The sequence below is a fragment of the Myotis yumanensis genome, unplaced genomic scaffold (assembly GCF_028538775.1).
Source record: "Myotis yumanensis isolate MYYU_CA2020_CCGP unplaced genomic scaffold, mMyoYum1.0.hap1 SCAF_2, whole genome shotgun sequence".
Lineage (NCBI taxonomy): Eukaryota > Metazoa > Chordata > Mammalia > Chiroptera > Vespertilionidae > Myotis > Myotis yumanensis.
In genome coordinates this window covers 23,739,336-23,765,806 of record NW_027223753.1, presented here as the reverse complement: position 1 = coordinate 23,765,806, position 26,471 = coordinate 23,739,336, and the positions used below count along the sequence as shown (strand labels likewise).

The 26,471-nt window shown below is 46.9% G+C and overlaps 1 protein-coding gene and 1 long non-coding RNA gene across 3 annotated transcripts; one reads left to right on the top strand and one right to left on the bottom strand.

Annotated features, from left to right (window-relative positions):
- The first annotated feature begins 265 nt into the window (after window positions 1-265).
- On the top strand, window positions 266-25,531 carry OSCP1 (organic solute carrier partner 1). Of its 2 annotated transcripts, XM_070403247.1 has the most exons (11): window positions 266-448; window positions 5,530-5,559; window positions 10,608-10,762; window positions 12,844-13,011; window positions 13,537-13,617; window positions 18,641-18,744; window positions 19,202-19,330; window positions 20,503-20,572; window positions 22,083-22,222; window positions 23,127-23,190; window positions 23,573-25,531. In XM_070403247.1, exons 1-11 carry the CDS (start codon window positions 337-339, stop codon window positions 23,687-23,689), a joined length of 1,170 nt encoding a protein of 389 aa, XP_070259348.1. In that variant the 5' UTR covers window positions 266-336; the 3' UTR covers window positions 23,690-25,531. The 2 variants fall into 2 exon arrangements, with proteins under 2 accessions (XP_070259348.1, XP_070259349.1); XM_070403248.1 differs by lacking the exon at window positions 5,530-5,559.
- On the bottom strand, window positions 23,887-26,471 carry LOC139001727 (uncharacterized). Its single transcript, XR_011470095.1, has 3 exons — window positions 26,451-26,471; window positions 26,199-26,356; window positions 23,887-24,058 (listed from the first exon to the last, which is right to left on the bottom strand). It is a non-coding gene; the product is annotated as an uncharacterized lncRNA (long non-coding RNA).

Sequence of the window (26,471 nt, the reverse complement as noted above, 5' to 3'; positions counted from 1 at the left end):
GGCTGGGTGAGGGTGTCCCGTTCCTCGGCGCCAGCCCCTGTCGCCCACCAGCCTGGCCCGACCCACGCCCCTCCGCGCAGCTGCCAAAGTCAAAACCAGCGCTCCCGCCAGGGGCCCGCCTCCGGCCCGGACCAATCCACCTCGTAGGTCTTGGGCACCCAGCCCAATAAGCGTCCTCCCCCGGGCGCCTCCCAACAAAGGGCCTGCTGGTTGGCTAGTTTTGCCGTCCGCTGCGTTGCCCTAGCAACCAGGTTACCGAGACGCGGTGGTTGGGCCTTCAGGTCTCCAGCGACCCAGCTTTGGGTCTCTTCGCCAGCTCTCCGCGCTTTCGGCATCATGTCGGTGCGGGCGCTACCGCTGCTCTTCTTGAACTTGGGCGGGGAGATGCTTTACATCCTGGACCAGCGGCTGCGGGCCCAGAACATCCCCGGAGACAAGGCCCGCAGAGGTGAGAGACGCCCTGCCTGCTCAGCCAGCCCCCTTATAGACTGACCAACACCCCTGCACACTGCGCTCTTATAACCTGGGACCCTTCTCACGACGTCCACAGGGCCCCTCAGGAGCCAAATTCCCCAAAAGGTCTTTTCACAGCAGAGGGGTTTAATACCCTCCTTGGATATTATTTCGGTACCTCATGCACCCCTCCCCCAACTCCCTCCTCCCCTAATTGGCGAAGTGATTTCCCAGTCTCTCCTGACAACCAGTCCCTCCCAAATACCTGGTGTCATCCTCTTTGCTAGTCCAAACACCCTCTTTCCCCGCATGGACAGGTTCTGACTCTCCATTTCTCTGTGTGGTATCCTCCTTTTTAAACTGGAAGCCAATCTTACTAATTTCAGAAGCTATTTCTGGAAAAGTGAGGTCCTGAGATAACATAGATAAATTAGAAAACATAAGAAAAGTGTGGTTCTTTCCCATCCCAATTGTTGGAAGAGAATATAATTATGGAAATAATTATGTGACAGCTTCTAAAATGTAAAATCTGTCTCCCATATACACCCCATCTAATCCCCAGAGAAAGGACCACCCAGAATTCTCTGCCATCCTTTTTCTCTCCCTCTTTTCCTCCCTTCTCAACCAACAATTGCTTTCACCAACTTTCCTGGCATTACATATTATATTTCAAGGTAGAGGAAGAAAAGTTGATATAAAGGTAACTGACATGGTCACAATTAAAACATTTATTCCCTTCAACAGTATCTGTATGCTGAGTTGACGTTAAGCATACATATTCAGATATTCACCATTGGGTCTGTGCAATTGAGTCCAAGTCCATTCATAAAGAGAGAAAAAGAGCTCCCTATAGCACACCCCTCCATCCGTTTCATACCCTGCTGCCAGTGCGCTTTTTGACATGTAACTCTGTCCATAGTCCCTGCTACTTAAAACCCTTTGTCAGCTTTCCACTGCTGTCTGAGCAGAGGCCAAGTCCTTGTCAGGACATTTCAGGACCCTTCCTGATCTAATTTCTGTCCACCTCTGAAGTCCCACCTTCCACCACTGCCTGCCTGCCTCCTACTTTGTCTATGAATACCAAACTGCCTGTGGGTCTCCATTTAAAGCATGTTCATTCCTGTTTCCATGCTAGTCATCTCCATTCTAACCCCAAATCTCCCACTTCTGTGCTAGTAAGTCTCCTTTTGTCCTGCATTATTCTGCTTAAGATTCATTTCCTTTCCCACATGGGAAAGAGCCCACACATACTCCCATAGCACCCATCCGTGTCCCTCTACCTTATCACTGACCATATTACCCTGTATTGGTCCATCTATGTGTCTCCCCCCACATGATTGTCTTATTCATCTTTGTACTCCAGCCCCTAGTATACCTAGACCAGAATAAATTGGTGCTCAGTAAATGTTGAACTGATTATTTAAATTCATTGTTTTTGTGTAACATTGCCACTTCTTCCTCTAGAACAGTGGTTCTCAACCTGTGGGTTGCAACCCCTTTGGGGGTCGAACAACCCTTTCACAGGGGTCGCCTAAGACCATCGGAAAACATATATAATTACATATTGTTTTGTGATTAATCACTATGCTTTAATTATGTTCAATTCGTAACAATGAAAATACATCCTGCATATCAGATATTTACATTACAATTCATAACTAGCAAAATTACAGTTATGAAGTAACAACGAAAATAATTTTATGGTTGGGGGTCACCACAACATGAGGAACTGTATTAAAGGGTCGAGGCATCAGGAAGGTTGAGAACCACTGCTCTAGAAGGTTCCGTTTTCCTTGGCGCCTATGTTGTGTGTTTTCATTTGGTTGAATGGCGTTAGTGAGCTGGCAGTCAGTTCTTAGATGGGCAGTCTACATCTTGGAAGGCAGTGTAAATTAGCAATTAAGAACATGCTCTCTAGAGTCATGCAGATATGGGTCCCAATTCCAGCTTTGCCATTTAACTAGTTGTACGACCTTAGAATGTAACCTCTATAAGCCTGTTTCTTTTTCCATAGAATGGGAATAATAATACATACTATTAGCAAAGTCGTAAGGATTGAATGAGATAATGTATGTATTCAATATATTTAGCATAAGAAGTAGCAGATGTTGTCTTTCAAGAGGAGGTCTGGGCAAGACCTTGTGAATACTGGGGGACTGGCTTCTTTGTCTTCAGGAGATGTAGTCCTTAGGGGTTCGCTAGATATAGCTTAAGGGAGTGTCAGCCATCTTTGGTCATTCACATTCACAGACTAATTCCTTCCACAGTTGGGATGAGTGTCAGACGACACTGAGATGCTGAGTGGAGCATGATCCAGCCCTTCTGCACATTCACTGGAGGTAGTGCTTCTGATCAGTCTGGTTCAGTAATTGACTCTAAAAGCTAGAGGACATAGCTTCTTCATGACAACAACAAACATTTATTAAGCACTTACCATGAAGTGAGGACTTCCCTGAATACCTTAATCCCCACAACTATCCTATCATGTAGGTAATACTACTATCCCCATTTTACAGATGGGGAAACTAAGGCTAATTTGCCCAGGGTTACATAGCTGGTAAGAGGAAGAGTAAAGAATTTGAACCTAGGCCATCAGGCTCTAGAGCTCATACTCTTAGGCACTGCACAATACTTCCATATCTGGTGGTTACTGTACCAGAATCGTGGGGGTTGGAAGGTCAGGAGGAAAGGGAGAGGTTTTGGAAAAAAATATATCCAATATACCAACTGATTTTTTCTTAAAGAAATGATAAAAAGTATCCTGGTTGGCTGATGGGGACTTGTAGAAGATAGAATGAAAAAGCAGGGTTGAGAGTTTGGGATTCAAAGTTGAGAAACACTCATCTATGCCACTATAGAGATGGTGCAGCTACAGGAAGCAGGAGCCACTGTGACAAATGCCTGTGCATGGAGACCTATAAAACACCCGACACAGTAAACTAGTCTTCGTTGAAGCTTTGAATGGAAACCATGTTTCTTCTAGACGTTTCCATTATCTTACACAACTAAGTGGTCTCCGGGAGGCCATCCTGCTCCCACAGGGCCAGTGCAGACAGTGCAGTTACACACACACACCCCGCATCGCAGCCTCTGGCTTAGCATTCAACAGAAAGGAAGTGCTCTCTCTATGGAGCAACTTCTGAGTGTTGCCTATTGAAAGTTGTCCCACATTTTAAGCAATAGTGAGAATAATAAAACCTGCCTTTGCCTCATTCCCATCCTCTTAAAAATGCTCATAAATAAGACCCTATTAAATTTTGTTTACATTCTTCATTTTACAGGAGGGGAAACTGAGGCATAGAGCCATTCATTGATTTTTCCAATAAGTGAAGATCACATATTGGATCCAAATGGTTGAGGTTCTATTTTTATTTTTCTAGTTCCAATGGAACAGGCAGCTCTGGATAGCCTTGGGCATGCCTCCCACTCAAAATATAACTAAAGTGGGATTGTCACAAGCAAGTCTTCTGGAGAAATGATGGAAAAATAGGACATGATTTCACTTCCCCCTGGATCTTCAAGTGGACAGGAGCCCGGAGCACACAGCACTGCAGAGACCTCTGCCGGAGCTGAGCTTCATTGCCTGTGGGAACGCCTCCTCCCCTGGGCATGCACTTGCCAGCTTCATTTCGTCAGCAGCCGTAGTCCCTGTCCCTGGGAGTAGATGAGCCCCTTGCAGCATCGTTGTTCCCTAACACACCTTCACGAGGGTCGAAACTCCACCTTTCTGAATTCCCACCAGCCTCTTAGGCAAGACCACCTGTAACATAAATGCCGCGGCAAGATAGCAGATGTGGGCATTATGCTACCGCAGCTGGTATCTGCTTTAAGAAGGCCTGACTCTTGGTGCTGCTTCCCCAGTGTTTTCTCTCCAAACACCTGTGACGGTGAATTTTCCCAGAGGAGACTGATCTTACAAAGGGAGCCCTTTGCAGCCAGTTAGGGCTCAGCATGCCTGTGCTTCCAGACTGGTCTCTTCGGAACTATTGTTATTGTGCATTGAAGACACATACATGTTTTTTTATTATAACTGCAGAAATTACCTTTGAAACAATCTAGTGGCAGATGTTTTCAAGGAGGACCATTAGTTATGTTTTTTTTAAATGTGGGTGTGTGTAGAATTCTGTTTATCTGGCAGTGGTTTTTCTAGATTGAAATCTCCCCAAAATATAAAGGGGGGAAAAAGTCATCTTTCATTCTTTATGGGTAGTGCCCAATGTCCTTCAGTAGAGAAAGAGGAACTAAAAGAGAAGCCAGCTAAGTACTTGATATTTCATATTTCATCCCCACAACCCTATGAGGTAGGCTCCATTATGATCCCATTTTACAGATGAAGAAACTGAGGTTAAACAAGTTGCTTGAAATTATATAGCTAGTAAATGATAGAGCCAGGTCTCAACCCATAAAGGTTCTTAGCTCTTACAGATTTCTCTAGACAAGTACATTTTCCCTTATTTGCTTTCCTTTTGACATCCCCTGATTGCTTTTGTCCTCAAGACTTTTCTTTACAGTGGCCCCATCATTACGCCCCTCTTTTTACCTGGAACTCACACGTCTCTGTATAAAAAGTAAGTCAGAAACAAATAGACATTTTTTTCTTTTTAATTCATGTTTTCTAATTTGAGCAGTTCCGTCTGTGCTCTAGAAAGGGAAATCTTACTTTATAAAAAAATCCAGCTATACGTAAAGGAACTCCTTTGTCTACCTGTTCTTGGAATTACTCTTCCTCGTGGAAGTTAGTGTGTTTTGAAAGCCTTATTTTGAATAATATGTATTCTCGTGGCATTAGAGAGGATGACTTCTTGAGCCTTTCAAGACAAAGCCCAGGGTAGCTAGTCGATCTGAGTTTCCTCTCCTCCTAGGCCACTCTCTGTAAGTTAGAGCCTCTACAGCTTTTTGGGAACGTCTTTATCCATCATCCCTTTAAAAGTTTCACATGGAAGGTAGAGTATTCACATTGATGCAAATATGACAACGTTTCATAGACCAGATAGAGCATTGGTATTTTTAAAGCCTCCTTGAAAATGATGTTTTTGCTTCATGAACTGGTGTTTTCTTTTTGTATGCTTCGTGTAGATGAATGGACAGAGGTGGACAGAAAACGAGGTATGCTATCTCTGGGTTGCATGTATTCAGTCTGCATCCACAGTTCAGCCAGTCCTCTATCAATTGGGTTTAAAGTGGGACCACTCTAAATATCTATACCATAAAAGGAACTGGAGAGCATTATGCTAAGTGAAACAAGCCAGTCAATGAAGGAAAAATACCACATGATCTCACTCATTCATGGATAATAAAGACCATTACAAACTTTTGAACAATAATAGATACAGAGGCAGAGCTGCCTCAAACTGATTGTCAAACTGCAGTGGGAAGGCCAGAGAGAGTTGGGGGGCAGGAGGGAGGGGAGTAAGAGATCAACCGAAGGACTTGTATGCATGCATATAAGCATAACTAATGGACATAAGACACTGGGGGGTAAGGGAGGGTAGGGGTTTGTCAAGGGTCGGGGGGGAAAAAGGACACTTATGTAATACCCTTTGTAATACTTTAAGCGAAAAATAAAAAAATAAATTAATTAATTAAAAAAAAAAAAAAAAAAAAAAGGCCTGTGGCCGTCACGCCATAACGGCGTCACGACCAAACTAGCAAACCGGCAGGATCAGGGCGTGGGAAGTGGTGCTGGCAGGCCAACCTCATGGCCCCTCCCCGCTGCCAGCCTGTCCCTGATAGGACTCTCCCACCCTGATCAAGAGCGGGGAGGCTGGCCAAACGCCCCTTCCCTTCCCCCCAGCCAGCCCCACCCCCAATCAGCCCTCCCCACCATGATAGGCCTGCAGACCCTCCCCCTGGCCAGCCTCTCCTGATCCCACCCCACCACCCCAGTAGGGGGTGGGCTGACGGGCCAACCTCCTGCAGCTCCTCCCCCTAGCCAGCCACACCCCCGATGGCCCCCACCAGCCTGATGGGCCTGTAGCCCCTCCCCCTGGCCAGCCCTGCCCCCTGTGGGCCCCCATCACCCCGATCAGGGGCAGGGCCAGCCAGCCCACCTCCCACAGCCCCTCCCCATGGCCAGCCCCGCCCCAATCGGCTCCCCAACCCCAATCGGGGGTGGGGCCCACCAGCCAATCACCCATGGCCCCTTCCCCCAGCTGGCCCAGCCCTGATCACCCAATCAGGGTGGGCTGGGTGGCCAACCTCCCATCAGGCCCAGCCCTGATCCTCCCCGATTAGGGCTGGGCCAGCTGGACCCCACCCATGCATGAATTTGTGCACTGGGCCTCTAGTTTTAAAGAAAATAGCCATGAGTTTCTCTTTAGCTAAGACATTGGCTATACTATATTTGAACCTCTTGTGGAAAAACAGCATGTAAGATAAAAACCAAGCAAACTTAGGCACAAGGCCATATTGCACCTGAGGTACTTTTTTCTCTCTTCATCTTCTAAGCTTTGTGGGGACCTCTGGGACAGTAGTTACACTTCTGGGTGGGTTGTCCTGTAGTGTAGTCCTTAAAGCAATTCTGTGATAGTATCATGTTACCAAAGAATTGTGGTTCAACATGAGTGACCTTCCTTGAACCATTCTCCTTAGCACACAGACATATCTGTTGAGCAACTGAGGAAAATGGAAGCATGTGGCTGCATGGCTGCCAGGGTTGTGGGCAGGAGGCATGATATCATGCATGCAGTATGGCCCTCTCATGCGAGATCTTCATTTTCTCCTTCACCTACAACCAGCAGCAAACCTGAAAAAGTTGCTAGTTCCTCAGAGCAAAGCCTTAGCCTTTCTCCTCTTTAAGTGTCATGAGTAGCTCTCATCATTCGGCATTTGGGTGCAATTTATGCATGTCATCCTCAGTATTTTAAATGCTCTCACCACACCTAGTATGCTGAGGAGATAACATAAAAGATGTAAGAGGAAGGGAAGTTGAATCAAACAGCCCCATTCTAATTTCAACTCCAGCACTAGCTGTGTGACCTTGGACTTTAACCTCTCTATAAGACTCAGTTTTCCTCCTTGATAGAATAAGGATAATAATCCAGAGTTGTCTTGGGGGGGCGTTAAATGAGATAATGCATGGAAGGTTCTAAGCCCAGTGCCTGGGACATGGTAAGAATTTGAAGCATTGTAACCATCCAGAAGTAATAGCTTCTCTCTTTTACCCTAGGTTCCAAATTGCATGTTCCCATAAACAACAGAGGTTTCAATTAACAGGGGTGTATTAAATACTCAGTTGCTTTCATCAGGCCAGGCTCAAAGAAAAGCCCGATAGGAGTGCTTGATATGCTTTTATTATATTTCACAACCATCTTTGGCCACTTCTCTTGAGCAGTTTTTGCCCACCTCTTGATGTGTGGCAGAATTCCAGATGGGAAGTGTGGGTTTTGAGGGCTTTTTGTATACATAACTGAATCACTGGAGTCAGTGTTAACTTAAGCATTCCAAAATAATGAGCAGGAACGAACTTCATAATCTGACCTCAGGATGCACCTGTGAAGTCACTTCACTCCCTGGCCTTCGTCTTTTCCTGATGGAGCCTGGCGCCTAGAACGTTCCTGCCTCATGTGACTGCTCAACACTCACTGAAATAGACTGACAGGTGTGGTCAGACCCATTTCTCAGGACTGGTTCTCCAGGTGAAGGACACCATGTCCTTCCTCTTTGCGCCCTGGTGTTTATCTCAGTGTCTGGTACGTAGTAGGCCTGCCTCATCCAAGTGCGAGGTGAAACGTTGTGAGATGTAGGCTTGTTCCCCATATTCTTTTGTCGCCCCCACATTCTTTCCAAAGAATTATATGAGAGGGGGAACCCTGGGTTCTGGGGCCCAACCATAGAACTGCCCTTTTCTCCTTGGGGACATGTGTGGTCCCTGCTCTGCCCACAGGGAGCGGGCCTGCTGTGCTCTCTCTCCAACCACTGAACTTCCTGGGCATTCCTGTGCAAACAGCCGTGGTGACATACGGCTTATTCCCTTCCCAGAGGGAAAGGCCTCGTTTTGCTTTTTACTTTGCCAGAGTGGCCAGCAGTCCCCTCGCGACTTTCTTTCTTCCAGCACTGACTTATTTGGGGGGAAGCTGTTTTCCTGGACCCTGCTAAGCGCTGAAAGACAGAAACGCTCAGCACCGAGGCGAATGGCAGCGGTCTGTAGCATTAACACCGTCAGAGCGGTGTGATTCTTTGAGTTCTTCCTCTTTGGACCTCCTCCCTGGCCTACAGGAATCTGTGGAAAGTTCAGACTCTCTCCTTTGAGGCCTTAGGTGTGGCTTTTCAGTTGCACCTGTTTCCTTGCCAATTCTGTGTTTCATATAGGCTGCAGGAAGGAAAAGGTTAGGAAACCCAGTTACCGCAGTCCTTGCTTGTTTAGGTCAAAGGTCAAAGGCTATCCATGAGGCAAGTCAGGGAGAGTTATGTCTCCAAGCTGTCCGCACTGGGGACAGGTTAGCGTGCATCAGGGCAAGCTGTGGTGGGTTGGAATGGTCGGATGTGAGGGGTGCCCTGCTTTGGAGTGGAGTCGGTTCTTCCTCACGAATAGGAAGGAGTCCAGCATAAAGTCCGAGGGCAAGTGTGAGTTCAGCACGTCAGTAACAAGTGTTAGTTCTTCTGTGTCAAGGTCCTTTTCCCCTCTCCCCTTCCTCCTCTCTCTGTAGTTCTTCCATTAAGATTTAAATACATATAGAATTGTATACCCGAAACCTATATAATGTTATCAACCGATGTTACCCCAATAAATTCAAAAATAAAAAAATAAAGATTTAAATACAACCAGCCCTGAGCTTCCCCTGCCCACCCCCAAAAAATGCTCTTGGACCTGCTTAAAAATGTCGGTCTGGGCCTTCAGGGTACTCCGATCAATTACTTAAAGGTAGAGAGCGGGCCTGAAGTCTTGACCTCAATGCTCACCTTGCCTTCACTCTCTTAGATTTATGGCCACAGCCAATGCCTGGTGTGTCCTTTTGTGGCAAAAGAAAGAGGCATTTGTATCTTTCAGTAACAATCACTTGTGATTAATAATTGACTTTGTGTAATTATTTTAATTAACCAGTTTTCTTTCAAATTTTAATTACTATGAATGTATATTTTTTAGGCAAGAATATACATGGTTTAATTAAGAATAATCTGTGTTCATCCATCCTTGTTTCTATTTCTTGTACCAGAGGGTTTTCTTAGCCCTCAACTAATGATATTAGAGTAGCAAAAATGTCTTAATGAATGAGTGAATGAAGGTCTAGATTTATAGACACTTTGGTTTGCACACATCTTAGGACCTTTTATTCTCACTAGATGAAAGTTTTCCATTTGAGCAATAATCTGAGACATAGCACTACAGTGTAATATCAACATTATAAATCAAATGTAAAAATTAAGACATTCTAAAATGGTACTGATCTGAAGTACATGTCTTGTAGAAATATTAGAAACATTTTAATTTCTAACCAGTGGGTAGACTTGTCAATTTCCATAAAATATTTTACCAAAAATAGTCAACTTACCATTATTGGTCCCATTTTTATAAAATGTAATTTTAAGTAAAATGTTATAGATTTGCTAAACAAACAAGAGTGATGCTGTTTCTCATGTTAAGGAAGAGATCTAATCTAAAATGTTTATAGGAACATTTTTTTAAAATATATTTTATTGATTTTTTACAGAGAGGAAGGGAGAGGGATAGAGAGTTAGAAACATCGATGAGATAGAAACATTGATCAGCTGCCTCCTGCACATCTCCTACTGGGGATGTGCCCGCAACCCAGGTACATGCCCTTGACCGGAATCGAACCTGGGACCCTTCAGTCCGCAGGCCGACGCTCTATCCACTGAGCCAAACCGGTTTCGGCACATTTTTTAAAGAAAGAAGGAACATTTCTCCTATCACCAAGTGAGAGAAGTATGTAAAAGTGATTTGTAACCTCTCACGACACATTTGTACATTGTCACATGTATGTTAGCCCTGAGATGGCCTCATCGGGCTCTCTGGACCCCGCCTTCGATTGGAACATCTGTGAGGTTTCTCCCCAGGGAGCAGATCTCACCAAGCACATCAGCATCCCACTCTGCGTAGGCTGCTCCTCCATCCCATTTGCACAGAGAGCATCTCCTGCATGAAGCTTCCTCCAGGACCCTGCTTAGCTGTATATTCTCTCTTGTCTCTACAGTTCTTCATGACATCATCTTAACCATGTTCAATAAAAGCTTTATAGAGGAATTGTTAAAACCCCAAGAGCTCTACTCCAAGAAGGCCCTCAGGACCATCTATGACCGCCTGGCTCATGCCTCCATCATGAAACTGAACCAGGCCAGCATGGATAAGGTGAGCAAACAGTTGCCTCTAGCCCCTTGATTGCATGTCGTGTATCTTTGGTGGATGATTGTAGACTGGAATCAAATGAGATGATGTAAGCAATGATGCCTTGTAAAAAAGATGGCCTTGTAAATATTAGTTGTTGAGTTTCGGAGTTGGAAAGGCCCTCAGATATCATCCACACCAGTCCCTCTATTGTTTATGTCACTCCACCTGCCCAAAGAGATGGTCTTCATGCCCATATTTATGAACACCTTAGCCCAACCCTAAAGGCTTTAAATCTGCTTCATTCTTGAATCTCAGCTCTGACAACCAGGAAGTTTTTGAAGCAAATTCAAAACTGCTCAGTCTTTACTTATAACAGGGACATATATATCTTTTGGGGGAACAAATTATTAGGGCACTCTGATTTTTTTAAGTTAAGTCCATACATTTTTAAAATGTGTTTTTATTGATTTGAGAGAGAGACAAACATCAATGTGAGAGTGAAACATCGATTGGCTGCCTCCCGCACAAACCCCAGCCTGGGATTGAGCCAAACCTACATAGATTGGGGTTGGCAACCTGGGCATGTGCCCAGACCAGGAATCGAACCAGCAATCTTTTGATGCATGGACAATGCTTCATCTGACTGAGCCACCCAGCCAGGACAAAAACCCTTTATTCGTTAATGTCTTTTCCACAGCTAGTTTTGTCATATCTTTTTGCCATTTTTAAATTAAGGTATAATTTATATGACATATAATTCACCCTTTCATAGTGTACAATTCAGTGGTTTTTAGTATACTCATAATGTTGTATCACCATCACCACTATCTAATTAGAGAACATTTCCATCAGTCAGTAGTAATGTCCTTTGTTTCATTTCTGATTTTAGTAATTTTAGTTTTCTCTCTTATTTTCTTGGTCAGCCTAAGTAAGTAATTGTCAATTATCTAGCTAAATGTTTGTTGATCTTTTCAAAGAACCAACTTTTGGTTTCATTGATTCTTATCTACTGTTTTTCAACTCTTCATTTCATTGGTTTCGGCTCCAAACTTTCTTTTCCTTCCTTCTCCTTGGTTTGAATTTAGTTTGACCTTCTTTTTCTAGTTTCTTAAGGTGAAAGGCTAGGTGTTGATTGGGGAAATGCAGGCATCCACTGCTGTAAATTTCCCTCTGAGCACTTGAGACTGTTTTGAGACTATTTTTAGCTGCATTTGAGACTGTTTTGTGTTTTGTTTTGTTTTAATATATTTTTACTGATTTTAGAGAGGAAGGGAGAGGGAGAGAGAGATAGAAACACCAACGATGAGAGAGAATCATTGATTGGCTGCCTCCTACATGCCCCCCACTAGGGATCAAACCCGCAACCCGGGCATGTGCCCTGACCGGGAATCAAACCCGGGACCCTTCAGTCCACAGGCTGACTCTCTATCCACTGAGCCACACCAGCTAGGGCTTGAGACTATTTTTTATGGATGTGAAAACTCAGGCTCAGAGAGATGAGAAGACTTCACCAGGCCCATTCACCTAGTCAGTGGCAATGAGGGCTTATTTTAGGGATTTTGCTCTCCAACTCCAGCACCCAGTCCAGGGCCCCCGAGCTGCCAATATTGTTTCAAACATGTTCCATCAGCAATAAGCCGACCAGAAATCCTGGTTTGCCCAGGAATGTCCTGGTCTAACCCTGTTGTTCTGGCTTAATTATTAATATCACCCCCCTTTTACTCTCAAAAGTATCTTGGTTTGCTCAGCTGGTGTGGCTCAGTTGGTTGAGCGTCATCCCATACAATGAGAGGTCACCAGTTCAATTCCCAGTTGCAGGCTCGATCCCCAGTACGGGATATGCAGGAGGCAGCCAATCGATAATTCTCTCTCATCGATGTTTCCGTCTCTCTCGCTCCCTCTCACTTCCTCTCTCTATAAAGTTAATAAAAACATATATATTTTTTAAAGTATCTTGGTTTGAGGGATAACTGATATAGTCACCTGAGCTGTATGATATACCCAGTACTGGTTTTCAGTAAACGCTTGCCTGCTTCGTTGTGCGAAGGTTCTGACATCTGCTTTTATGATCCCATGTATTTTGTCCGTGTATGGGTTGGCAGCTCTATGACCTGATGACTATGGCTTTGAAATATCAAGTACTGCTGTGTCCCCGTCCCAAGGATGTGCTGCTGGTCACTTTCAACCATTTAGACACCATCAAGGGACTAATCCAAGACAACCCAGCCCTCCTGCATCTGGTGGATGAGACTCTCCGGCAGCTGATTGAAGTAAGATACCATCGGTTTATCACCTCTCAGCCCCACACTTGCTCTCATTCCTCTGTTAAGAACGGAAAGATTCTATGGCAGAGAGAACAGGATGAGGAATCGCAAAACCTGCCACTCTCCCCGAAAACCCTCAAAATCTCCAGGTATCCATTTTGGTCACACAAGAGGCATGATCATCTTCGGACCTCTTAACTGTTGCCTTCGAAATTGGGAAAGCAACGATCCAGAGCCTGGCATTTTCTCCTAACTTTTCAGAAAGGGGTTGGTGGTGGATGTTCTGCTAAATCTTGGGGAACGGCTTCTCTGGGTCTGTGGGGGACAGGAGAGCTGGTGTGCCCTGCTCGGTGTGGCGTGCTGGGGTCCGTGGGGGGACAGTGCTGGCTCTCCTGCTGCCCTTCTCGCCCCAGCAGCCGAGTCCTCGCCTTGCTATGGCTCCCATCCCTGAGCACCCACCTACCCCTACCTGTCTGCACTTCTCACCTCACTACTGAAAGTGAATTGCTCCTTGCTGCTTTGCCTCTGCAGGTATACGGGGGCCTCTCTGCGGGGGAGTTCCAGCTGATCCGGCAGACGCTCCTCACCTTCTTCCAGGACCTGCACATCCGGGTGAGTGACGGCAGGCCCAGGAGCACCCTGCCACTGCTGTTCTAGGGAAATGGGGTGCCACGCAGTCAGGCAGACAAGGGCTGAGCTTGCCCAGTTAGTAGTGTCCTCATTGTTTGGCTCCATAAATGATCAACTTTTTTAAAAAATATAATTTTTATTGTTGGAAGTATTACATATGTCTCCTTTTTCCCCCCCATTGACTCCCTCCAGCCCATCCCCAGCCCAGGACCTCAGGCCCACTGTCTGTGTCCATGGGCCATGCATATACGCATACAAGGACCTTGGTTGGTTACCTCCCACCCTCCCCGCCTTCCCTCCGAGATTCCGCACTCTGTTCCATGTTTTGAGTCTCTGGATCCACTCCATTCATCAGTTTATTTTGTTACTTAGATTCCACATATGAGTGAGATTATGTGATACTTGTCTTTCTCTGACTAACTTATTTCACTTAGCACCGTGGTTGGCAAACTGCGGCTCGCGAGCCACATGCGGCTTTTTGGCCCCTTGAGTGTGGCTCTTCCACAAAATACCACGTGTGGGCGCATGTACAGTGCGATTGAAACTTCATGGCCCATGCGCAGAAGTCGGTTTTTGCCTGGGCGAGTCTATTTTGAAGAAGTACTGTTGGTATTTGGCTCTGTTGACTAATGAGTTTGCCGACCACTGACTTAGCACGATACTCTCCAGGTCCCTCCAGGTCCCTCCATGCTGTCTCAAATGATCAACTTTCTGATAGCAAATCTCAGCAGTTTTTAAATGGACCAAGGAAGACAGTGAGACTGCCACTCCTCCCGTTACCTGTGTTCCTTGGTGTCTTCCCTTCTCCAGAGGACATGTGCTCTCAGGGCCACCAGCCGGATCTGAATCGCACAGCCTCCCCCAGACCTCTCGTCTCGGGGACTCTCCAGTCCCTGAGGCTGTGCGAGGCTGCCCTCCTCCAGGAAGCTCTCGCCTTCCCTGGTGTCGGGCACCACGCCATCCTGGCCTTCCCTGACCCTTTCCATCTCTGCGCCTCTCACCCCTTCCTCTCCCTCTTCCTGTCTCCAAACCTTCTCCCCTCCACCCGCACCCTGCTCTTTAGGAATTGCTCCCCTCCCCACTTTCCAGCCCTTTCACCCGGAGTCTAACCTCCACCCCACCCTTGCCCCAGCCCTGCCCTCTAGACCAGCATCTCCACCTGAAACTCCCAGCGAGGATGCCCAGCCGTGCCTACAATTTCGTGTCTGTACCTAAACTCACCGCCATGAACTGGGAAAGACAAATAGATTTCAACTCTGAGGCCAATTTTATTATTAATCCTCATGAAAAGTTATATTTGCTATGGATGGAGCAATAATAGCATCCATATAAATTAAGATCTCTAATAGTCATTGATTAAAATAAAAATATGAAAGTACAAATATGATTAAGTTTTGCATTGCTTTAAACTATTGAAAACTCTGCATCATGTTATCAAGACTGTGCATGCTTGGGCGTTATTTTATGCATTGTAGTAACATAGCAGCCATAATGACTTCTCAAGTCTGACAAGATCAAATTAATTATAATGAAAAGACATTCCTAATAATAAGTCTATAACAAAATGATTAAAATATATTAAACCACAAAATGTATTAAGCTTTACTTGCTAAAATGGGCACGCAATAAAACATCAGAACATTCATTAAGAGAAATAGGACTTCCACCTCCTGGCAGAATTCAGCCACTGATTTGTAGCATTTGGCTGGTTTTCCAAGTCTGAATGGTATTCGGCTCAGCTGCAATTTGTGATTGCCTATGCCCTATACAGATTGTCTCTGTTTTCAGCCGTCTTGATAGTTTTTATATTTGCTAGCAAGACCAACCAACTAAACAAAGAAAACACAGCTCTGACTAACATTTCCTTGTTCATTGTTTAACCAAAACTCCTCATCTGATAACCAAAGCTTTCTGCAATATCACGAGTCACTGGAGTGCTCTGATGCGGCCCAGGCCCTGCCCTGCTCTGCTCTCGGGCCTGGCCAGAGACCACTTCCATTTGGAATCCTGAGCAACCCCTCTCAGCCCTCCAGAACTCCTCCAAGGCTGCCTCCTACAGGGTGGGCCCCTCAGGTCCCCCACCCTCTCCCGCTCTCCTTCCCATTCACACATCCTTCCACCGTGCACTTTCCTTGTGTTCTTTCCATTGCTTCCGTTGTTGGAAAATATCATCGCCTCGTCCTGGAATGTTCCTTATACCTCCACTCCACTATCCACCCCTCTTGGAAATGTTTCATGCCTGGAAAACCAGTCTAACAAATATTTCCTAAGTGCCTACTCTATGCCAGCACTGTTTTCAGTGTTGGAGATAAGTAAGTGAGTAAGGAGGCGGCCCCGCCTTAAGGGGGTTCTCTGCTGCGGGAAGAGACAGAGAGGACAAGTCAATAATATTCTGGTTCTGACCGCTTCTAGGAAGACGACAATGCAGGATAAAGTTATAGAGGGCAACTGGGATGGGATGCCGTCCAGTAGAGCTTTCTGTTGTGACGGAAAAGTCCTATGTCCCTGTTGTGCAGTATGGTTGCCTTTACCCGCACGTGGCTGGTGTGACTGAGAAACTGAATTTTCAATTTCATTTAATTTTAATTTTAATAGCCACACTTGACTAGTAGTTACTATACTGGATAGCACATCCTTAGATGATAGAGTCAATTACAGCCTTTCTGAGAACAGCCTTTTTTAAAACTATATTTTTATTGATTTCAGAAAGGAAAGGAGAGGCAGAGAGAGATAGAAACATCAATGATGAGAGAGAATCATTGATCGGCTGCCTCTTGCACGCCCCCCACTGGAGACGGAGCCCACAACCCTGGCATGTGCCCTGGAGCAGAATCAAACCCGTTACCCTTCAGTCCACAGGCCGATGCTCTATCCACTGACCCAAACCAACTAGGGCTGAGAGCAAACATTTTAATTGAGACTGTGACTAACAACAGAGATCTCAGGAAAGGGCATCTAAATGGAAGTGACAGCAAGTACGAAGGCCCTTGGATGGGAAAAAGCATAAAGTGTTCCTTGGACAAAGAGAAAGCCAATCTGAATGAACCATGTCGAGGCCGGAATGATGGTCCAGGTTTACAGCCTGTGCAGCATGGGCCTGCCTCATCATAGCAGGTGCCAGTTTTACACAAACTGGTCCCTACAGCTGACTTACCTTTAGACCCCAGTAAGGAGTTTATTCTAAGAGTGAAGAAAAGATTTGAAGCATTTTAGGGTGATCTGATTCGTGTTCTGGAAGATGAGCTATATGAGATCAGGGCAGAGGTAAGACAGCAGTTGGAAAACTGTTGCAGAAATTAGGTAAAAAACGAAAGTTCTTGGATTGGGTGCTACCAGTAAAGACAGTGAGACATGTTCACATTCAGGATATACCTTCAGAGCAAGATGAATAAGACTTACTAAGAGATCAGATGTGAATAGGGGGGATAAATTGTGATAGAGACTTGATTTGGAGTGGTGAACACACAGCACAATACAGTGTAGAGATGATGTGTAGTAGAATTGTGCACCTGAAACCTGTATAATTTTGTTAACCAATGCCACCCTGATAAATTCAATAAAGGCAGAGAGAGAGAGAGAGATAGAGAGATAGAGAGAGAGAGAGAGAGAGAGAGAGAGAGAGAGAGAGAGAGAGAAATGAGAGGAAGAAGAATAAAGAACGAATACTAAGTTTTTGTCCTGAGCAACTGTGGTGCCCATTAGGCATCCAAGTAGCAATATCAAATAGGCAGTTGGTTATGCTGCAAGCAGTTGAGTATGGCTGGAGCATGGGGTTCACGGAGGAGCATGGCTGTGGAGAAGATCGGGGGCCGACTGGAGGGTGTATAACTTACCAAAAACCCAGAGCCGGGGAGTGGCCCAGCTAAGATGTACCCTAGGCAGCCCACTGTCAGAGCCTAAACTGGCAGCTTACAAATTCTTGTCACTTTGCATTTTCACTGCCTGGCATACAACATCCTTGATGATATTACAAATATAAAGGATTTAATTTATTTCACACATAAGGAAGCTAAGATCCAACAAAATTGATTAACTGCTACAATGTTTATGGCATTTAGTCTGACCAAGACCTCAGTACAGAGTGCACAAACCCAGGAGTAGACATAAGCATATATGGTGTTTTCAGGCACATAAAGACCTTCAAACCATTGCCGGCTGGATTCTCCCTCTCCAGCCTCTTGTCACCAATCCTGCCCGGGCTAAGAGTTTGTGCTCCAGAGTCAGATACACAAGGGCCGGCTTGCATCCTCCGCTCTGGCCCTGTGAGCTGGCTGGCCTTGAGTGAGTGTCTTAATCTCTGAGCTGCTGATGCCTCACCTGTGAAGTGGAGATAGTGAGGTTCTTACAGCACCGTCGGGTTATAGCCTTTCTGAGAACAGACTTTATGGAAAGGTAACAGGGGACCAAGGAATGGGTGTGGCCTTCGGAGTCAGCTTTGGTTTCGAATCCTTGCCCTGTCTCTTATCGTTCTCTTTGGGCAAGTCACTTTACTCTGTGACCTCGGCTTTCTCATCTTTAAAACGGGGTAAGCCAGACTGTGTTGCTCAGTGGTTGAGTGTTGGCCCATGCACCAAGACAACACTGGTCCGACTCCCAGTCAGGGCACATGCCCAGGTTGTGGGTTGTGGGTTGTGGGCTCAACCCCCAGGGGGCTGGGGGTGTAAAAGGCAGCCGATCAGTGTTTCTCTCTCATCGATGTTTCTATATCTCTCTACCTCTCCCTTCTCTCTCTAAAAATCAATGGAAACATATTTTAAAATAATAATCGCTAAAAAGAGAGGGAGGGAGTAATGCACCTCACCTAGATTTTCTGTGAGGCTCAAAAGGAGTTTTGCTTGTAAAAAACACTGTTCTGCAGATGTTAGCTATGGTGAGTTTTCCTCTTATTGTTATAACTCACTAGGTAACATTCCCAACCCACTGCACGCTTTCCATCCTCACAGTGCTCACGTCTATGAAAATCTACCAGGAAAAATGATAATAAGTGTTTTGTGTGTTTTTTCAGGTGTCCCTATTTCTAAAGGACAAAGTTCAGAATTCTAATGGTCGCTTTGTGTTGCCAGTGTCTGGGCCTGTTCCCTGGGGAATTGAAGTTCCCGGACTCATCAGGTGAATTCTCAACAATAATGGTCAGACCAGGGTTGGGGGCTCCGGGAAGCCAGTATGTGGGCCTCCACACAGAATGCAGCTCCGTGGGCCCTCCTTTCCCCAGTGAAGCACAGGAGTTAGGAGGTCAGGTGCTAGTCCCAGCTCTGCCACTTGGCGGACACTCACGGCAAACCACCCCCTCCTCCAGCATCCATTTCCTCATCTGTTAAATGGGCTCATCCTTTGTCTTCCCAGACTGAGGATGAATAAGATAATGATGCTCTCAAATGCTTACATAGCACCTGGCACATAACAGGCACTCAATAAATATTGTTGCATCAATATTATTACCACCACCAGCACCTTTTCTTGAAAGGGCACATGAATTCCTTTTTGTCCCACAGTACAAAGAATAAAGACGCCTCCAGGACTACCCAGGCTTGGAGAACATTCCATCATGTCATACTTTGTATTGCAGAATGTTCGACAACAAAGGCGAAGAAGTGAGGAGGGTGGAATTCCCGCACGGTGGGAACTATGTCACTGCGCCAAAGGAAGGTTCTTTTGAAGTTTATGGAGACCGAGTCCTGAAACTAGGAACGAATATGTAAGCAAATCCTCCCTCCCTGAGTGAGTTCAAGCCCAAGGGAGTCACCTCGTTTAGAAAGCCAGCTTGACTTCGACCGTGAAATCCTGCTGGCACCTGCAGTGGTTTCCCCTCAGACACAATGCATGCCGCGCCTCCCACCTCCACAGGGCACCTAAGATTTCCAGACATCAGGTCACTCTACAGGTTTAAAAGATAAATAATTTTAAGTCCTGGCTGGTTTGGCTCAGTGGATAGAGCATCAGCCTGCAGACTGAAGGGTCCCGGGTTTGATTCTGGTCAAGGGCACATGCCCAGGTTGCATGCTCAATCCCCAATAGGGGGCATGCAGGAGGCAGCCGATCAATGATTCTCATCAGTGATGTTTCTCTCTCCCTCTCTCTCTCTCCCCCCTTTCCTCTCTAAAATCAATAAAAAATATATATTTTTTAAAAAGATATGCCGTAGCCGGTTTGGCTCAGTGGATAGAGCGTCGGCCTGTGGACTTAAGGGTCCCAGGTTCGATTCCGGTCAAGGGCATGTACCTTGGTTGCGGGCACATCCCCAGTGGGGGGTGTGCAGGAGGCAGCTGATCGATGTTTCTCTCTCATCGATGTTTCTAACTCTCTATCCCTCTTCCTTCCTCTCTGTAAAAAAATCAATAAAATGTATTTTAAAAAATAAATAAATAAATAAATAAATAAATAAAAAGATAAATAATTTTAAGTGGTCCTGGAGATTCAGAAAGGCGAGGTACTTCCACACAGCTTCCCAGGTATTTTTCTTCGGGGAAAAAGTAAAATTTGAGCAGTTGACAAACACTTGTACGTTTAACTCCCAGCACCTTTCTGGATGCTTTTAAACATCTCAAAAAAAAAGAAAAAGCCACGAGCTAGCCCAGCTGGCATGGCTCAGTGCTTCAGCATCCACTTAGGAACCAGGAGGTCACAGTTTGATTCCCGGTCAGGGCACACACCTGGGTTGCTGGCTCAATCCCCAATATGTGGCATGCAGGAGGCAGCCGATCAATGATTCTCTGTCATCATGGATGTTTCTATCTCTCTCCCTTCCTCTCTGAAATCAATAAAAATGTTATTTAAAAAAAAAAAAAGCCATGAGCTATACTTAGGTGTTAGAAGGAAGTCAGTTTAAAGGGCTAAACAACGTTTTCACAGTTTTCTGTTGACAACCAGGTACAGTGTGAACCGGCCTGTGGAAACCCATACATCTGGAACATCAAAGAACTTAGCTTCACAGACACAGGTGAGCCTCTGCCTCCTGTATTTATCTTCTGAGCTTACTTCTAGATACAAAAGTCCAGATGGGGAGAAGGGTGGGAACTCTGGATTTCAAAGCTAGCCAACATTTCCTTCATTGTTCGCAATCTTAAGTACTCAGGTTTTTAATTGTAGTTTCCCATGGAGACCTCCAGTGATCTGACTAATTAGGTAATTTTAGGCTTGGCTCAATCACCATAATTAAGTGGGAACCACACAGCAGGACATGTGAAATTAGCACGAAACCAGTGCCATCAGGTCCGGGGTCGCTGACCTCAGCACCTTATCATTAAAACGTCCCTTTTCAGTGCTCCCCTTATTGCGATAGCTAAGCTCAACATGGGGTTTTAGGTTCTCTGGATTCCATCTATACAAACTCTCACTTAACTAACTGCCAGCTAGCCACAGGACAAATCGTGGAATATTCCGTTACTCGGAAAACATTCGTTGAACTGCTTCTATGGGCTGGGTACCCAGGGACACAAAGCTGGCTTAGATGGGGTCTCATCCTGAAGGGGCTCATATAGTTGGGAAGACAGCGATAGAACAAACAACTTTCACACAGGAGAGGTTCTGAACAAAGGGCCGTGTGTTCTGTCCAGCGGGCTGGGAGCAGGGGACTGAATCAGGAAAGCTGTTCAGGGGGTGACATTCAAGTGGAGCTCTGGAGAGGATAAGGTACTCAGCAGCCGGAAGGAGAAATGGGGGTGCAGACCCAGGTGACAGTTTGGGCAAAGGCGCCAAGGGGCAGGAGAGCATAGTGTTTGGGGGAGCAGGGAGGCAGCACCTCTCCCCCATGACTAGGTCACGGCCTAATTGAGGCAGGTGGCCAGAGGTTCGGCTGTACAGGGACGCCCTTTGGGGCCTGATTAGGAAGGAGCGTAAACAGTTTGGACTTTGCCCTTTGGGCAGGAGACGGAGGGGTTTATTTCAAGCAAGGAAGAGGTGAGAAGAGAACTGTGTTTTAGATAACTGGCGACAGAGTGACCGAAGAGGCCGAGCAGGGGAAGGCCGGGTTAGAGAGCCATGTTAGAAGGTAAAGGTGGAAGTGGGCAAGACTGAGACGAGGGAATGGACGCAGGGTGTGTGCACCATGGTCACCACCAGAGGGCAGTGTGGTCGCTCCTACGCAGTGAGTGTCCTGGGACCGGGAGCCCTCAGTGTGAGGGAACCAAACTGCCTGAAGAGGAAGCAGTGTTCTTCTTCAAGGAGGGAGGTAGTTTGAGGACAATGGGTCCCTGGGGCCTTCCACTCATCCTGAAAGTGTGAAGGTCTCTGGTTTGCTGCCCTGCTAGAGTCCCTCTGCTTCTGACGCAGACTGTTTCTCTGTTGGTTAAGCCTGTTTTCTATGCTTTATTTGGACCCAGTTCTTCCCAGAAATAATTTAAATAGTTATTGCTTTGCCTGGGTTTATAATACCACCCTGGGTCTCTGGGTCTCAGCAGGAAACATGATCACTTTCATGTGGCTAAAAATCATGACATTTTTTTCTGCAGCAAAGCATTGCTCCAAACCCTCTTGCTAAAGAAGAGCTGAATTTCTTGGCCAAGCTGATGGGAGGAATGGAGATTAAGAAAACCAGTGGCCCTGAGCCAGGATTCCGGTTGAATCTCTTTACCACCGATGAAGAGGAAGAGTATGTTTTAAATCTGTTTCTTTAAAGACCTATAGAAAAATCCTGAGTGTGCTAAGCCAAAAAGGTGACCACCATAACCAGCGACACTTATAAATACACGTGTAAAGACCACAGATGATTGCCAGCCAATTCAATAACCTGGTTAAGAAGAGCCCCCGGTGTGAAACAGCCGGAACTCGCTGGATTCGTTCACAGCACAGCTGAACAAGAAGTATTAGAAGTCAAGATAATCAGCCAGAGGAGGGAGGTCAAAGAATGATATCTTTGAGATCAGATAGCCTCCCCAAAACCAGTAGCAGTAGTAACTGACTGAGATTTATAGTGCTTAACGGTTTACAGAGCACTTTTGCATTCATTATCTCATGTGGTCCTCCTCACAACCAAATATTTGGGGGTGGGGGTGCCTTCCATTTCCCTATCCATTGAACTGCCTTCTTTTGTTCATGTCTGTGTGGCAGGTACTGTGGTAAGTGCTGGGAACACAAAGATGGAGCATGTGACCAAGGGCCTGCCCTCGGGAGCTTCCCCAGCAGCAGGAGAATGAATGTGTACAGAGGTCATGTCAGTGCCAGGTCATAAATGTGCTAATGGAGGACACAGTGGTTACTTGCGCTGGCAGATTGAAAGAGTTGGCATCTGAGCTGGGTCTTGGAATGTGCCAAGCAGAGGAAGGGGGAAGCATTCTTGGCAGAGTTTAGTACGTGCAAAGGCACAGAGACATGAGAGAATGTGACTTTCTGGAGTGCGGGGGGCATTGGTTGGGCATGTAGGAAACAAAGTTGAAGGGAAATGGCAGGAGATGAGGCAGAAAAGAAATAGGTTGCCCAGTTATCAAGGGCCAGTTTGTCATGCTGGCAGGGAGAGAACTCTGACCTTTGACCTATTTCTCTCCCATCTCATGCAGACAAGCAGCGCTAACCAGGCCAGAGGAGTTATCCCATGAAGTTGTCAACATACAAGCTACTCAGGTGTGTCCAGGGGACTCCGTGTCAAATCTTATTCCCCTCCTCATCCTGTAATAACTTTGACCTTCCAAGGCCATACCTTCTCTCTGATCCAGCGGTTCTCAACCTGTGGGTCGCGACCCCTTTGGTGGTCGAATGACCCTTTCACAGGGGTCGCCTAAGACCATCCTGCATATCAGATATTTACATTACGATTCATAACAGTAGCAACATTACCGTTATGAAGTAGCAACGAAAATAATTTTATGGTTGGGTCCCAACATGAGCTGTATTTAAAGGGCCAGAAGGTTGAGAACCACTGCTCTAATCAGTATGATGAGCTGAAATGCATCACAGTGGTGGGATAAAAATGAAATACCAACTGCATGTCTCGTTTCTCGAACAGGACCAGCAAAGGAACCAAGAGCTGGCTCGGATCATGGGGGAGTTTGAGGTCATGGACCAGCCACGGTGGAGTGCCAGCAAGGGGGATGATTTGCTGGCCATGATGGACGAGTTATAGCTGTGCGGACCAGGCACACCCCCACTGTGGGAGAGGCTGCCTGGTGCGGACCCTGGGGGATGCAAAAGGATGCCGCTCACTCTCTGCTGAGTGAAGAAGCCATTACCTCTGGTTCCCGTTCGTGTTGGGACGGACTGCTCCAGTCTCTCAGGAAGCACACTCCCCGGAAGGCACACACATACACATCTACTCCCATTTTCCTTCTGCTTTAATGACAACCCTCCAAAGCATCCTGGGCCACAGGTTCAAGCCTCGGAGTTGGTAAGGGGCGCTTCCGTCCCTGCTTTCCTGTGGGGCCTACAGCTCACAGATGCCTGCGAATCGTCACCAAACTTCAGAGCTTTCCGGGATGGCTCCTGCCTTGTGAGTCTGAAATAAGTGGAAAAGGCAGTTGCCTCACGCAGTTGGGGCCCAGTTTAGACAGCCCTCCTCTCCCTGGCACCCTGGGAGCTGTGACCTCAGAGGCAGGGGAAGCAAGGCCGTGTGACGGGAGCACGCAGCCGGGCCCCCCACAGAGCACGTGGGCACCTGCAGTTCGCTGCACAGCTCTCCATCCCTACGTGGTGGGGGCTTCTCCCTCATGGAGACGCGCACCAAGGAAAGAGTGCTTCATCCCCAGAGCCTTCCGCGGCCACCTATTGCCCTTGCCTTCTAAACACACCCAGCACGGTGCGCCAGGACACCGTCTCCTCTGCCGCTCCACCAGGGGCCAAACAGAGCCTTAAGCTGGATTCATGGGAGGTGCACGTGGTGAGTCATTTTACCTTCCCTGTCCCAGATGCGCTGCCTCCCTGGCACGATGCCAAGTGTAGTTGGACTATCAGACTGGGGCTGCCTTCCCTGTTCCAGGAAGGCCTGGGACTGAGTAACTGGTGGGCTCAGGGCCACCTCATGTCGAGGTCCAGGCCCAGTCAGCCCCGTGGAAGGAACCTCCAGGACGGCAGAGGGCAGGAGAGAAACGGAGCTGCGTCGGTCATCGCCTGAGATTGGACCGACCACAGGGAACGCTCGGGCCCTCGCACCCTGGCAAGAGGGGAGGCCAACACTTCTGGAATCTGAGGGCCCGGGAAGCTGTCCCTTAGCTTGCCACGGCATAGTGTTTGATCGCAGACAGGTAAATCACCAAATAAATGTAATTTGCCGCCTTCCCGTGAAGTTACACTTCCTTGCCTACAGACGCCCCCAAAAGGTCCTTTGGGGAGGAGAAACGTTTGCTGTGAAATGCCTGTTACAGGCTTGCAAACTGCCTTCTCCTTTAGTCTCTTCCAAGCAATCCGGGTGCCAGAGGAAAGGGAAGGTTCTGTCCAGTTCTGGGTCTGGCTCCGCCGCGCTGCCACAAACCTGGACTTCGCTGTCTGCTCTGAGCATGTCCCGGGACCTTGGAGGTTGGTCACCAGCTGCTGAGAGGCAGCAGCCTCCTCCCTCCACCTACTCCAGAGCAATGCCGAGGGTTTCAAATGTATCTATCCTCTCGGTAAATAAACAAGATACGGATCTCTGGTAAGGCAGCCTAGTGATGAGGCAATCTGAGTTTCATGTCTCTAGACTTGCACAAATATTGAGACAAACAAGTTGATTGGCATGGTGGCTCAGGGCATCCAGAAAAAGCAGGGTTAGTCGGGAGGAGGCAAAGAAGAAAGGAGGTAGGGAAACTGGCCAGTGTGCGGACTGAGTACCAACAACACATCAGGTTCGTTTAAAACTTGGCCACGGGAGCCCGGCTGGCGTGGCTCAGTGGTTGAGCATCAACCTATGAACCAGGAGGTCATGGCATATGCCTGGGTTGTGGGCTTGATCCCCAGTAGGGGATGTGCAGGAAGTAGCAGATCAATGATTCTCTCTCGTCGGTGTTTCTATCTCTCTCTCCCTCTCCTTCTTCTCTGAAATCAATAAAAATATATTAAAAAGTAAATAAAACCAGGCCACGGGGAACAAGGGTGTCACACACAGTGCCCAGCGCGTTTCAAGGGGAGGCATGCCATGGGAAGCATGCCGTGGTCAGAGGCAGGACACTGGGTTCTGGTCCCGTTCCTGCCCCCAACTCCCCATGCGCCCTAGGCAGTTACCGTCCGGAGCCCCCATCCGTAAGAATGAGAAGGAACTAGCTCAGTGGCTGGGGCAGGCTCACCCACGCAAGTCACTGACTTTAGTTTCCTAGGCCCTGGCCCAGGGGGGACCTGGGAATTGGAATGTTTACCCGTGCTGGCCCCAGCTCCATGCTTCGGGGGTTTGTCTGCTCTCTCTCAGCTCTTCTGTGCTAATCTCTTCTCAACTAAGTTTCAAACTGTGACGCTCCGTGTCGGAATGCCCTACAGATTGCGCAGGCAAAACTCTAGAAAAGCCTTTGGAATAAAAGTTCTTTAATGATTCCCAGAAGAAAGATGTAATAAAAATTGAGACCGAAGAGGGAAGACAAAGGGGGGCAAAGTGTGTTTAGCCCTCAGTTGTAAGAGGCAAGTCACCCCATGGAGCCCATATTGGTATCTAACAATTTTTAAAGTGAACTCACTTTTTGCGTTGTACAGATCTGGATGCTGGTGGGCAAGGAACGAACAGTCACCAGACCCTGAGACCCCACGTCCAGCCAGGATCAGGCTCCCTCACCCACTCCATCTGGTTTATGGCTCTGGTTTGCATCCCGTGAGACTAACTCGAGCCACAGGAAACCTCAGGAAGAGAAATGCAAATTTTAGAAAAGATTGATCACAATAACTAATCATAAAGACCCAAATGAAAATCTGAAAACTCAGAGTACCATTACCTCCCCCTAACTCCCTTGACA